Genomic DNA, 14,992 nt, shown 5'->3' with positions numbered 1-14,992 from the left:
CCAGGGAAATCATATACAGTGTCAGATATTACTGAGGCAGAATAAAAAATCTCAGAATTTAGCCCTGAATTTTCTGACTTTGGAAGTTTGAAGTATCTTTTAGCTTCCTTTGACACTGATGAAAGTTATTATCTCAGCTTCTTTGAAAATTAGGGCACCTATTTACAGCTCAGATCCACAACTGATTTATGGCAGCTTAACAAGTCACCATCTATCTGCAGAACCACTATAATTGTCCGTGAAATTCTTTTATTGAAGTTTTTAACAAGTCACATTCCCTCACAGCTGGGGAGGCCAAGGAGCCCATGAACAGGCATTGGCAGACACTACAGATTCCTTGACAGGTGTGACTTGGTGAACTGCTTTGATGAGTGCTTTATTCTTCACTAGGCACCCAAGAAAGAATGGAAGAAACTAAATTTGGAACTACATCTTTGCAGATCTTATGCTAGAAGCACACTCCTTACCTTAGGTGACAGAGGAGCTGTGCACCATGGCCTGCTTGGAGTCCCCACCAGAGACCTTACAGATCTGGTTTTGTTTGTTGGTCTGCATACCATCCACGGGATATGACAGAACTCTAAGTAGGGAAAATACATTGCACTGAGTTTTATTTGTGTGGAGTTTTATACCTTAACACAGGACTAAAGTGTGTTGCACAAATACAAGTAATACAATCTGTCTGGGCACACAGACTGTGATGACTTTGCATGAAATGTCATCACTTGTGGGACAGGATGTGAGCAGAAGAAGCACAGGATTACAGGATTGCTTACTCTGTCCATTGCTGTCCCCTCTAAAAATGCAAAAATTGAAAAACCAACAGAGTTTCAATTCACACTGAACACTGCTCTTGTAGAGCTTTGAAAGAAAGTCAGGTGAGATTCCTCCACTGGTGAAATTTCATCCAGTAACTTCCTTTACTGCCAGTTTAAGATCTACTCCCTTGTCTCCTGCAGGGTGAACAGGGAATTGGTTTAGGTTAGAAAAACATTGGGTGGAGAGAAAAGGAACAGGAAATCACTATATCAGTTCTGCCAGTGAAGGCCCTGTATTGGTAAGCAGTACCTGGAGAAATAGGAAATCACTGTGGAGTTCATGCATCTCTCACTTTCGGGGGCTGTGCAACAAAGGTCTGGGTCTTACATCGATATAAATCAGAAGTCCTTGAAATAAAGTGTAAAAAAGCAGAGTTGTAGAGGGTGATGGATACAGACAGAGCTTGGTGGAGACCACTTCAGAGTCTGGTGAGCAGTGACAGCCCCGGAGACCCTGGCAGGTAGAAGGGCTCACAATCACCAAGTACATAACTCCAGAAGTGGGATTTCATAAGCATCCCAAACTGGGAATTTCCCCATAGCCAACATTTTTGTGTCCACAAAAGTCTGGCAAGTAGCAATTTCTTTTTATGTCCTTGGAGAAGCTGAAACTGGGTTTGAACAGGATAAATATGGAAAGCCCATTTCTTCTTTCAACCAAGAGACCTTTATTTCTATTGGGAGACCCATGTCCTAGTTGCTGTCAAAGATCTGTCCTGAGAAGGAGTCACTGAGCCAGAGAGCACTGGTCTGATGGGAACATAACACAACTGTGGGAAGGATACGTGCATGCTGTGCACAGAAACTGAGGTGAGAAGAGTCTATCTGTTAGAGGGGGAGTCTGGTAATTACAATGTTATTAAGTTCTTTCTGCTTGATCTTTAAAGCAAACCTTCACACACTCAGTTTACATTTATTTGCACTGAAATGGAGCCCACTACCTCTCCACTCCAGTCACTGACATACTATTTTGTGCGCAATACTGAATCTGCACAAATTCAATGTGCCTTTAATGCATCTATTTACATTTACTGTGAAAAGAAAAATACTCCAAAACCCAGGCAAGCCAGGCTTTGTAAGCAGATCAGTAATTCTAGTGCAAGGTAAAGTGGCTTGTTTCACTGAGTGTGATAGTTAGACTCCTTCAGAGATGATGACTTTATGTGAAATGCTCTAGGAATATTTCATGACCAGGTTACTGTACTTTTTTTTACTGCAACATGTGCAATTCACTTGATGTTCTTGTGCACTTTTTTGATTTTTTTGTTTCATTTTGTATGAAAGTTTTTTCATTTACTTCCCCCTTCCCATTATTTATAAAAGCTGTTGTATTTTTAAAAGTTTAAATCTGCACTGTTCTAGTAAATAGCAGCTCTCAAATGTTATGTTTCCATGTTTCAAACAATGTATGAATAAACAAGTAGATTCTTAAGGACTATCAGCTGTCCCAAATAGCAATATCAACCATCAACCAGCCAAACACAAAAATATCCAGAAAAATTCTGAATCAATCCAAGCTTGAATAATTAATAATTCCATTGTTAATCTCAGGGATGAGAGAACAGTAAGTATTGCTAGAGAGGAGACAGAGTTGCTATAATTTGCAAACCTTTTGCAAAGTCTCACACATCCCCATTCAGGGATTTTGAATATACTTAACAATTGTCTTCTGTTCGTTTGTATTTTACTTCACTGCTGCTCCAGTTCAAAGCCCCAGAAAGGGCCATTGCCTGCCTTGGGCTGGGGGGGCATGTTCTATGTCACAAAGGATTTTGAAAAATTAACATCAGTTTAAATCTGAGTGTAGGAGCATAAATATTTGAGTCAGAGGTCATTTAGAATGGTCTGTTTCAATCCTTTATCACAACTTTAAAACACATTATTCTACTACATGGAGAATGTGGAGCAATATACATTCAAATAAAAAGGAGTTTTAAAAAAGTAAAAAAAAAAAGGAAACTAGGAATTTAATATTCAAAATATAGAAACTTGGTTTTAACTCTCTTCTTCCTCTGGATTTCTCCAGAAATAAAATTTATATAGAGGCTATCCACTTTGCCAAGTATTTTAATTTTTACTGAAGTCCTTATTCTGGTGTGATCCACAGCACTTAGAAATTTCCCTAATGAACTCAAGGAGGAACACTTAAGCACAGCAACTACTGCAGTACCAGTAGTTCATCCCATGACCTGGTCTGGCCACCCAGATGGAAATCCAGACCAATACCAAGGAGGCTGCTCTGTATTGATAGTACTGAAACAGAGTTCAGCATCTGGCTGCATCTGGATTATGGCAGCAACACAGAGCTATTGATGTGAGAAAAGGCCCCCCATTTCCATGTAACAAAATTCCTTACCTACAGGACTGTAAATGAAAAGATGTTGTTCTCCTACCTTTAACTTCAATGGCTCTGGCTTTTGTTACACCCCTTTTGGAGAGGGACAGTTTCCTCATGGATTTTTTCCAAAAAAGGGAAAGGCATCTAAATATGTTCCTATCTTTACTTCTGGATCAAGAGTTAACCTGAAGTCTTTGACCCCTAGATTGGCTCTTTAGCTCCTCACATCTTGTATTTAGTTGCACGTATGTGCTACCAAAGGCATTTCCTGCTCTCTCTCCTACAGTCTATACTGGCTTGATACAGAAATCAAGTGCCATAGTGGGGAGAAAGCAATGAAAGCCATCTCTATTTCTACTGTTTGCCTGCACTACAAACACATTACAGACATTGCTTCCATAAAAGTGAACATTGGTGGGATATGTGAGGTTTGAGGAAAGAGTAAACCACTTTTAGCCTGGGAGTAGAATCATAGAATATTTTAAGTTGGAAGGGACCCACAAGGATCATCAAGTCCAACTCTTAAGTGAATGGCTCATAGGGGATCAAATCCACAACCTTGGCATTATTAGTACCAGGCTCTAACCAATTGAGCTAATCCCAGCGGTAGTTCATTGCCTAATAAAAGTTGCAACCTGGTTATATAATACCAAGGCCATTAGAAGATACAAAATGATACTCTACAATTGCTTCAGATGATATTTTTTAAATGACTGCAATGCATTCAAATGAAGCATTTTCTGGTTTTCCCCTTGTAGAGATATCAAGAGTCATGGAGAACTACGCTAGTCACAGACCAACCAATCAAGGCCACTTTTTTATTGAGTCCTGGGGGAAGTTCCCATTAGCTTCAGCAAGAGCAGATTCAGGCCCTGGGAGATCATGGGTGTCCACTCTTTGTCCCTTTTTTGTCCCAAAATATACTTTTCTTGACTTCAGTGATTTACTCCAGTATAGCCAAATAGACACATACACCTGCTGTATTAAACCCCTCTTATCTCATTTCTGTGTCTTAGTACCACTTTCTCCATGGGTTTAAGAGAAACCTAACTTAAAAACACTTCCTAATAAATTCTCCAATGCCAATTTGCTAAAAAGAATTAGGAAAATGCTAAGCAAAACATTTACAGCCAGGTCTTGTGAAACCATTTTAAAATCAGGCAAAATAAAAGATATCTCTCAGCCAGAAATCAAGGCAGTCTATTCTTTACTTTTTTCTTCCATCACACCCAATGGTTTTGTGTTAAACTAATAAGATTCCTTATTTATTCTGTTGATGCAGAGCAATTCTTGATGTGGAAATTCATCCCTCTTTCATTTGCACCAGCTTAGCATTGGCTAATTACTTAATAATTAGCTAAGATTTACTTACGGGAAAATTACTTCTGATTTGTATAAATCTGAACAGGCAGAGATTTCAGCCGTCATATCTCCCCACCAGTTGCAAATCAAACCCATGTCTACCCAGTGGGGCAAAACTAAGACTGCATTTGCAGAATCACCAAAATAAAATTACCTTTTTTCTTCCCTTATTTTTTTTCCTTTAATTCTGTCAGTATTTACATACAACAAGAGCTTGAATCAATCACAAGTGGTTTTCATATCAAATACCACCCTTCCAGTCTCTTGCATGCAAAACGAAATGACCTGAATATCTTGACTTCTCTGGAATTACTTTAAAATACAAAAACTCTTTGAATGCATTTAATTCATTCCATTTCACTGCTGCTGCCGCAGGGCAGCCCCAGAAAAGATGTTCCCACGTGGAGGAGGTCTCCTAGGTGTTACAAGTGCGGCTAGGAATGGCTCGCAGCCCCGCTCGCCGCGGCTCAGACAATGCCCATCGATGAAAGAGACCAGGTCATGCTCCGTGCCACCGGCTTGGCAAGGTTTATTCCCGATTCACCCCCGTGCACAGAGAGGAGAGTGTGCCCAAGTACCTTCCCAGCAGTTCCTAATTCCCTGCCGCCCGCCCACGAGGCACAGGGTGCGACCGCCGGCCTCCTTCCGCTGCCGCTCGGCGCTGCCAGCAGCTCATGCCCGGAGGCTGGCCGGGCGTTTCCAACCCCCCTCGGGAGCTGTCGTGTTCGGCATGACTCCGACTCCCGCCCCGCTAAAGATAGCCAAAAACATTGAAGATGGGAGGGGGGATGGCGGGCTTGGTGGGGATGGGTTTCAGAACCATGGGCCTGTAGAGTTTCTGCCCCGGGCCATCGGCCTCCTTGCAGAAGGGCGGCACCTCCGCCGGCAGCGTGGCCGCACTCTTCCTCCACAGCCCCAGCCCCGGGAAGGGCGACGGGGGCAGCGCGCCCGGGGGCTGGTACACGCCTGGCCCGGGGCAGGGGAAGGGGCAGCAGGTCCAAGCACCCACTCGGCCCGAGAGGGCCACGGCGGGATCCTTGTCCCCGGCATGTGGCGCAGTGTCAGGGTGGCTCTCCGGCCCAGCAGCGTCTGGACTCCGTTTGCTTTTCTTCCCCTCATAGGGAGGAGGGTCTCTGGGGGCCTGCAGCCCCTCAGGGCTGGCAGCAAAGGCTCTGGCCGTCAGGCTCTGGGCCGGCCGTGGCTCTTCCCAGAAGGAGGCGGGGAGCTGTCGCTTCCTCATAGGCACCTGGTCGGGTCGGGCAGCCTCGGGTTTTTGTTCCGGCAAAACCCGTTCCCCGGTGAGGCTCTCCTCTGCCTCGGCTGCCTGCATCACTTTGTCGGCGGCAGCCCCGCCGTGCGGGCTGGACTCAGGTGCTTCGGGCAGGGGGCCGCGAGCCCGGTCCTCTGCCCCCCTGCGCCAGCCACACTCAGGGGCTTTGCTTGGGTGACACCGTGGGATCCGTGAGTACTTCTGAGAAAACCGCTTGAGCTGCTTCTGCAAATATTTTCTGTGGTCAACTGACCGGCGACAAGGAGCTGATTTATCCAAAGCCGCTTTGATGTCGCTCGAAGCCAGGTTAACGAAGTTCAGTAGAGTTTTTACCTCGCTGTCCGATGCCATCTCACTGGATGCACCGCGCAGAGTTTCCCATGAAAAGTTTATAATCCTTCTTCAGACAAACCTCGGCAAACCTGCGAAACATGACAGGCAGACTTTTGAGCGAGAAGCTTTGGTTCAAACAGCACTAAGCAAACGGAGGGAGGACATGTCAAACTTCTCAGCCACACAAACAAGTTGTCGGTCAGCTCGCTGCCATGCAGGGAAGCTGCCTTGGGACCGGACGCGTGCCCGCAGCCCACGGCCCCGCACGGCTGCCCCGGCACACACAGACCGCACGGGGAGCGGCTCCCAGAGACAGCACGGCTGCCCCGGCACACACAGACCGCACGGGGAGCGGCTCCCAGGGACAGCACGGCTGCCCCGGCACACACCGCACGGGGAGCGGCTCACAGGGACAGCAGATCAGCGCCTAATCTCGTTAGGGAGCGCTGAGCTGGACAGAGCCGCGGTGGCCGCCCTGTAAGCGAGCACGGACACTCACCCGGCGAGCGGCAGATGCTTTTCTCACCGGTGCTGGCGGCAGCGTCGCTGCAGAGGAGAGAGAGGGAGAGGGAGAGAGAGAGAGAGAGAGCCCCTTCCCCGCTAATCTCGTTAGGCAGGTTACACACCGCCAACCTCGGCGGAGGCAGCCGGGGCCCGCCAGTGTTTGGATGTAGTTTAGCAAGCACTTGAGCAAGCTGAATGAATATCGACTCCAGCGAGTTCGGGGCTCTCCCAGGCCAATCAGAAGCCACTTTGCCAAATACAAAGCATCCCAATCAGGCATCAGCCTCCCCTCCTTGCATTCTTTGCCATCACAAATTGTCTCCATGGGGACAGCCGCAGAAAGACAGCTAATAAATACAATCATTTCCCCATGATTTCTACCATTCTCCCTATTCCCTTCACCCCGATGGAAACCTTTCATTTTAAAATTACACAATTCAAAGCAAAAATGCTGAAGAACAGTTAGGAAAGTTTAGACACCCTTTTCTCTGCATTCTCGAAAGCTGTCTGGGGGCTGATACTAAACATGCTTCATTGGCACAGGACAATATAATACGGGGGACTGGACTAGCCTACTTTTAACTGTTCCCCATCGGAGCATTTTTTTTTTTTAAGGGTAGGATGATGTCAGAAAAAGGTAGGAAAGGAACAAATCTCTAAAGAGATGTGCAGATATCCATGGAAAGGGAGCTTGAGCGCTCAAGAATCTTGTCTTTATGTTTGCCCCCTCAATTGAGTTACACAAAAGCTGAATTACCCATTCAAACTACCCGAACAAAAGGATGGAGTTGGATAGTACTCTTGCATCTGTAGTCAAACAGTTAGAGACTTAAATCGAGTCGTCATGATGGAGAAAGAGTTAGACAAAGCCCATAGAATTGCCATCAGCAAACATTTTCCTGTGTCATATTAGTGGGTCTCCATGACTCCCCCTGGCCTGGGGACAATAGCACAAGTTTGCACACTCGACTACTGTCACCCTGCCAACGCTGGCAAGGAGCAGAAACAGGACAATCCTTTAAGGGGAAAGCATGCCCGCTGCAGGGAAGGTAAGAAGAGAGGGAAGAAAAGGCGTGTGAAATGCTAATTGAACTGCTTCCTTTACTGATCCAGAGTTATGCGAGCCCTCTGCCTTCTCGAAGGCTTGTCCCTAAGGGGTGACAATTACTTAAAAGCACAGTAAAACCTAGAGCTGGAGGAAAAGGAGAGCAGAAGAGCTGCCCTTGGTGTGCACTGATGACACAGAGCTGGCAGCAGCCTATATGCCAGCCAGCACCCGCTGCCTCCCACAGCTGAAGAAGCTTTGCTCCTGCTCTCTAGTCCCCAGTACCCTGGAGATGGGAAGACTGGATAGGGGCACAGCACCTGTGCACCCATCATCAAGGAGTTACTGCCAGCTCTGAACCAAACACAGATGTGTATTGAGGAAAGCAGGGACTGAAGTCCAAGACATTTTGCAAGTTAAATCTGTTTTACTATTATGAAGCATCAAAGGCCTGAGCACTGAGGGATGAAAACAGCCACATTTTACATGTATTTTACTGACTGTTATTTTATTTTATTTTATTTTATTTTATTTTATTTTATTTTATTTTATTTTATTTTATTTTATTTTATTTTATTTATTTTATTTTATTTCTGTTTATTCGATTTTCATCACAGGAATGCAAGATCCAGACTATGCCATTATATGGAAGTCGGGGCAGAAGCCTCAGGGATGACTCTTCGTGATCCCTGTATTGGTGCACTCATCCCTACTCACACCTTTTCTCTCAGTCTGGCCTGAGCCCTATGTGGTGGTGCCCAGGCTGAGGTGTTTCTGGTCTAGGGAGACCCTGGGTCAGCAACAGAATGTGCTGCAGAGCTGTTGGCAGCACGGTGGGCTGTAGCACAGTGGCTGATTTGCTACTTGCAGGTGTGCCTCTCTCCTCCTAGTGTCTGTGTGGCCTGCACAGACACTTCTGTGCAGCTAAGGCTGCAGGGAGAGGTTTTGTTCAGCTCATTCAAAGAGATGCACACCAAGGGGTCATGTCTCTCTTTGCAGGAATAAACTGACTCCTGTGCTTGAGGTTTCAAACCCAGCCTGGGACACCACATTTCATGGTGCAGTCTCCCACTAGAGGTAGTTGGTTTCCCAAGGTGGAAAAAGGGAGAGATAGATAAGTGACAGGTGCCTGGGAGACAAAGATTATGTCAGGATATTAATGAACTATGTCCTCAGAGGCCTGGGAAACTCGTGCCATGTATTATGAGACCTACATCCAATCATGGTGGCTCCAGAACCCTGGGCTGTGCTCTGGGCCTGAGGGCTAGTGGGTTGCTTGGATTGAGGAGGGTGGATGTGACTTGCCTGCTTACTGGGGGATAACAGACCTGCACACCTCCAGCACACTCACTGCAGGAGCCCTTTCTAAGCCCCTGTGCTACAGCCATGCCCATCTTCTCCCAGAAGGATGCTCGTGCAGGATGTGGCTCCTTGGGCACTACATAGCAGGGGTGGAGGGGCTCCCCACGCCTAGCTATGCTCTCTGCTCTGCCATCCCATTCCCCTGCAGCTGGAAACAGTGGGGTGCCAGAGGGGAATGAACCAGCAAGCAGGATTTAAAAACCAGAGCAACCCACCCTTTCAAGGTCAGACTCAGGTTGAGCTGCACAGGGTTTTCTCTAAGAGGCCACCGGAGCCCTTTTGTTCCTCGCTGCTCTCGCCATGTTCATCCCAATGTACATGTGAAAGGAACAATTAACAATAGGGCACTCCTCTATGAGGATCCAATGCACTTTGAAGTGTCCACCAAGCAAAGGCTCAAGAATGATACATCATTTTCCACTGTGAACATGTCAAACTAGTACAGCAATTGAAAAAATGTCTCCACATGCCTTCCCAGCATGCAGACAGGGACCAGCTGGAGAGCTACTTCATATCCGACATGTCACCTCCTGACAGCTGTCTTCTTGGGAATTGTTGGTATGTAAAGTTTTCTAACTCCTTTTTTTAAGTAAAGCACAAGAATAAATTCATTCACTTGAAAATTGCAGCCAGGCCTTTTCTAAAATGAAGCATTTCCTTTGAGACTAAATGAAGAAGAGAGGAAAGAAGATCTTCTTGCACAAATATATCCGCAGTTTTTTTTTAATTGGGTCACTAATTGTAAGTGTTGTCAACTTTTAGTCACTTCTACACCAAAATCTCACAAAGTTTTTTTCCAGAGTGAGGGGCCCATTTAGCAAGGATATTCCAGCATTAGGTTATCCTGAGCCATGTGAGCACACCCACTAACCAAAATGCACACCATTAGCTGGGGCAGGGATCCCTCCCCATTAGTGCCACAAGCATTTCAAATAGCAGGAGCACCTAAATCATGCTGGTAAAGCAAAAGGCAGCTCAGTGAACGACTGAGCAGTACAGAGGTGATACAGAGGAAGAGAGGAGAAAAATAAATTCCCATTGTTTTATAAATTTTTTAAACTATTTTTCCCCAATTGGGTGAGAGTACTGTTACTCCTTGTTGAGCCTAATGGATGTGGACTTTGAAGCAAAGAGAAAATGGGGCTCCAACTGTTTTGAAATGTTAGAAAGTTAGCTGGAACATCTCAGATGTGCCACATGTGAATTGTTCCTTTTCTTTGTCCAGTCAACTATGGGCAGTTAAAAGCAAAGATAATTCAGTTGCACGATCTGTTTTCACTCACCTGCTGCCTCCTAAGTCTCTGCTTTGTCTTCACACTTGAAAAGGAGAGCCAAGAACCTGAGGGGAGGTGATGATGATTCATGGTGAAACCAGAAGTACTGGCCTGGAGAGTAGTAATATTGGGATGGAGGAAGATCACTAAACCTCTTCCTTTGGAATCCTGATTTTAGATTGCATGTTGACAGTGACTGAAGTGGAAAGACATTAATGATGCACTGATGGCATAAAAATGGAAGATGTTATTTAACATCACACTGCAAGAACTGGGTGACTGGGTGAATGCAATGGGAGAGGAAAGGATTGCAGTAACTCTGAGCCACACACCTCAGGAACTGATAGCAGGAATTTCTGTCATGAGGAAAAATGTTATTGTCTGTAAATGAGAAGGGAAATCAGGTCATAGTATGAAAATGAATTTCCCTTCATCTAGTCTGACCTTCAAAGTGTGGGCAGGGGAGAGGGATGAGGGAGAAAGGTGGTGTGGTACTGATGGCACTCAGGATCTCAAACTGGCTAAGAGCTTGGCCCCCGCCTGGGATGGAAGCTTGTCCGTTCCAGGACCTGCAGGTTCATTTGAAAGTGATGTCTGACAGTGTGTGAGTGCAAAGGGGTGCAGCCAAAGGCCTTACCATTCCTTCCTGCACCCAGCACACAGGCGCTGCAGACAGCAGCAGGGACATCTCTCCGTGGCACTGACACTCACACAGCCTGGTGCTGCCCCAGAGCTGAGTCCTCTAAGCTCAGGGAAAAAGAATATGGGATTTCTCCCCATTCTCGTGCTATCCAGTTGTCCCCTTTCCTCGCCCTCCACACCTTGTTGAAACTAACACCTCTGCTCCCAAGAGAACAGCAGCCTGGCACTCCAGCAGATGAAGCTTTGACTCTTTCCCCACCCTCCTTTTTTTTTCCCCTCTTGACAGTCTGCTTTGACCTGAGTGACATCCTCTCTTTGCTTTCAGTCCCTGATTTTCTGCACTTGGGGACAGACTTTGAGCAGGCAGTAAGTGCTGAGGCCGTGCAGACAGCACGGGGGGGCTGCTCTGCCCCAGAGCCTGCCATTCAGGCAGATGGTGGAGGGGGCCGATGTGAATAGCTCCTGTCAGTCTCATAGAGAGAACTTTACAATTGTGCTACGTGTTGGACTGCACGTGACTAATGCCATTCTTCTGCAGGCTGCAGGCAGGACACAGCTGTTTCTTTAAGGAGAATTTTGTTTTTCTGGGCAGAAAAAAAGCACCCATGACAATATTGTAACCATGTATCCAATATTATGCTCCATAATTAGGTATGATCAAAGCCCATCCTGCCTTTCTCTGTCTCTCTTTCTGGTAAATAAGAATGCTTTTTAAAAAAGCATGGCCTTGGTTTGGTCCTTCTGAAAGTTTAAATTCTATCTCCCCACATGGCAGGTATGCACTGAAAAAAAAGCAACAGGGCCAAATATAGGTTTCTTTACATAATTCTGAAGTAAATAAGTATTTCAAGAGCAGGGTGAACTCCGTGACAAATGGTACAGGGTGTGTCTGTTGAGGAGAAACAGAAATGCAAAAAGAATTCAAAAAATACAGACATTAATATAAACATATGAAAGGGTGGCAGCCTTCTGTTAAAAGCTGCAAAATAAGAAACACGCAATGGGCTTTGGACAGGGAAAGAGAGTGCATGGTACAGAAGAGCCATGCCAGACCAGAAGGGTAGTGTGTTCCTCCTGCCCACATTACGACCAGGCTCACAGCCCCGCTCCCTGCTCCCCTCTCTTTGGCAAGGCTTCTCCCCATGGGCATTTCTGCACTGAAATCCATGCTGGGCTCCTCAGCCCAGCAGCACACTCCTGACACTCCTGCACCTGCATTCTCTTACCACTGGGCATGGCCCTGTACCACAGCCCAGCTGGGGCTGCACTCGCACTTGGCGGCCTCAGCACTTGGACAGGGTGCAGGCAGCCCCAGGCAGTGCTGCCCTGAGCCGGCCCCCATGCCAGGATGACCATGAGGCTTCAGGCAGGCACAGTGTGTGCTTCTATCCCTAACAATTCCTTCTGGCTGCCTCCCTTGCTGTATTTCCAGACACGGTATCCGCCCCTAGCGCTGGTGAATCACTCCATGGAGTGTGGAGCAGGGCAAGAGCCTTGGTTTGGCTGGTGTCTGAGCATCACCCACAGATGTGTGCAGGAACTGGCTCAGCACAGGGGGAGTTCAGAGAGGATGAGCTTTGCTTAAAGCACTTGGACCATCCCCTCTAAAGGGTGAGCCAGGAGGTGTCTGCGCAAAAGGGTGTCTTTGATCTCTTTCTTCTCCTTCCATTAAAGAGCCACTGAGGCTGTACCAAGCTGCGTTTCTGTGGCATAGCAGTCCCAGCTCAGACATTGACCTTGGACCCACACTTGTTTGAGGTATTTCATACATAGGATTGATAGACACAATAAAAGCTAATACTAGCTACTATTTTAGTTTCTCTTCATTGAGAAACAGTTAGAAATAACAATGGTCATTATTGTCAAACAAAAAAAAATGCCTTCCTTACCTATAATGACAGAAATAGCTGATGAACTACAACTCTCTTCTTGGACCAGATCTTGAAATTCTCTTGGTGGTTTGCAGTACAAAAGCTATGGGGGAGCTCTTGCAGTCCCAAATGTCCTACTGGAGGGATGCTAAAATGAAAACTCAGTATCCACCCTAGCTGGGCTGAACTATTCATGCAGAAGGCTTAGACAAAACTCTAAAGATCTCTAAATCTTCTCTACACCTGTTGTCTTGATTGGTAACTTTAGCACTATTCATGGTTGGGGAATTCAGCCTCCTTTGCAGTAGGCAGCTGTTGCACAAGGAAGTAGAACCAGAATGTACCAAGTTCGATGTCATCCCTCCATCCCAGTTTTGGAAGTGTCCTTCTCTAAAACTGACCTTATGCTTCAAAGGAATATGTGAAGGTGACAAGGGCTGCAGCAGTTTTTGAGGGTCCCTGTGGGAGCCCCTAGAACGGTCCATAGGAGATGAGTGCCAGGAAATGAGAAGAGGCAAGTGCACACTGCACTGGATGAGCAACCTGGGCACAAGGAGCTTTTCAGGGCCTGCCGTTCTGCAGGCTGAGTATATGGAGAAAGTTCCACAGAAAAGGCAATAATTACCATAGAGACTGAAGAACCAGGCACTTCTCTGCAGTGCCAGCTGCTGCCACCCTCACTGCCCTAATGGTCTCCAAGTGCGCACCCTTGAGCTGAGCACCGAGGCTAACTGGGAATGTCAGGTCTGCCTCTCAGAGTGATGCATTTGATTCCTAGGCTCTGTTGCGCCAGGTAGGTGGCCATCGCCTGTAGGAAACGCCGGGATCAGCCAGGCCGCCCGTGCGCCCTTCCCGGGGGTGGCTGGGACAGCCCGAGGAGGCCGTGCGGCGGCGGGGCCGCGAGGGGGCGCTGCGGGAGCCCGGCTGGGCCCGGCCGCGCTGCCACGAGCGAGACTGGCGCTCCTGCTGCGCGCCCGGCGCCGGCGGCCTGCGCTCCTGCAGCCGGCCGGCCTCCTGCCCTGCCTGCCTCCTGCCCTGCCTCCGTGCCTGCTGGTGTGCCTGCCTGCCTTCTTCCCTGCCTGCCTTCTTCCCTGCCTGCCTGCCTCCGTGCCTGCCTGCCTCCTTCCCTGCCTGCCTCCTTCCCTGTCTCCTTCCCTGTCTCCTTCCCTGCCTGTCTCCTTCCCTGCCTGCCTGCCTGCCTCCTTCCCTGCCTGCCTGCCTCCGTGCCTGCCTGCCTCCTTCCCTGCCTGTCTCCTTCCCTGCCTGCCTCCTTCCCTGCCTGCCTCCTTCCCTGCCTGCCTCCTTCCCTGCCTGTCTCCTTCCCTGCCTGTCTCCGGGCCGTGCTGCTCTCTGGCCGGGCAGCCGCAGCCTTTACTCCGGCCAGAAAAGCCAGCATCAGGCGTTAATTGTTACTTATAACAAATCCCCTCCCCTCTTCTCCTCCTTCACTCGGCGTTGCGGAGTGCGGTCGGGAGGTGCTCTGTAAAATGCCCCAGGGGAGTAGGAGAAACCATCGCGGGCGAGCAAACAAGCTTTTGTGTCCACGGGTCCCTTGCTGGGCAGAAGGTTCAAAGACGCCTGAGCAATCCAGCCTCAGAGCTCCCTCAGTTCAGTGGTGCCTGAGCATGCTCAGCACTTCCCAGGTGCTTGAGTCCAGTTCTTCGGGACCAATCCTGCATAAAGCATCAGCAACATTGACAGAGGAAATTGGGGTCTGCAGAACATACTGCACTGAAGAAATTGAGCAAATCACAAAGCCAATATTAAAGTATTGATGATCAGAATCAGTGTCTGCTGGAGTCAGTATTTGCTCTAGTTGTTCTGGGCTCATACTGAAGCCAAATTTTAAATGAGCACGGATTTTTACAGTTACCAAATTAGGTTCCATCATGAGCTTTCATTAAAAATACAAGAGCTGGGTACTTGGAGCAGATTAGCACTCTGCTTTCCTGGGATATAGGAGTGTTTATATCCACTGGGATCCTATAGTGGGTGTTGATGGGAGGCAGCAAGGTTTGGTATGTGTTTCTGCAGAATGTAATGGACTTAGAACTCTAATATGGTGCATTAAAAAAAACCAAAACCACCAAAACAAAACAAAAAAAACCAGAATCATGTTTATTTGCCTTAACAAAGTCCTTTTAACCATCTTTTGCAGAGAGAATTCAAATAA

General features: G+C 47.4%; 1 protein-coding gene across 1 annotated transcript; it reads right to left on the bottom strand.

The window, feature by feature from the left end:
• Positions 1-4,346: 4,346 nt before the first annotated feature.
• Positions 4,347-6,827, bottom strand: FAM181A (family with sequence similarity 181 member A). Its single transcript, XM_077179419.1, has 2 exons — positions 6,621-6,827; positions 4,347-6,210 (listed from the first exon to the last, which is right to left on the bottom strand). Exon 2 carries the CDS (start codon positions 6,137-6,139, stop codon positions 5,270-5,272), a length of 870 nt encoding a protein of 289 aa, XP_077035534.1. The 5' UTR covers positions 6,140-6,210; positions 6,621-6,827; the 3' UTR covers positions 4,347-5,269.
• Between the last annotated feature and the right edge of the window lie 8,165 nt (positions 6,828-14,992).

This window comes from Agelaius phoeniceus, chromosome 6 (genome assembly GCF_051311805.1).
Source record: "Agelaius phoeniceus isolate bAgePho1 chromosome 6, bAgePho1.hap1, whole genome shotgun sequence".
In the NCBI taxonomy this organism is placed as follows: Eukaryota; Metazoa; Chordata; class Aves; order Passeriformes; family Icteridae; genus Agelaius; species Agelaius phoeniceus.
Note: the sequence above shows the minus strand (reverse complement) of the source record. Positions and strands in the feature narration are given on the sequence as shown.

Bases quoted from the DNA above. Each gene is read 5' to 3' on its own strand.
- FAM181A (XM_077179419.1), bottom strand. From the start codon at position 6,139: ATGGCATCGGACAGCGAGGTAAAAACTCTACTGAACTTCGTTAACCTG.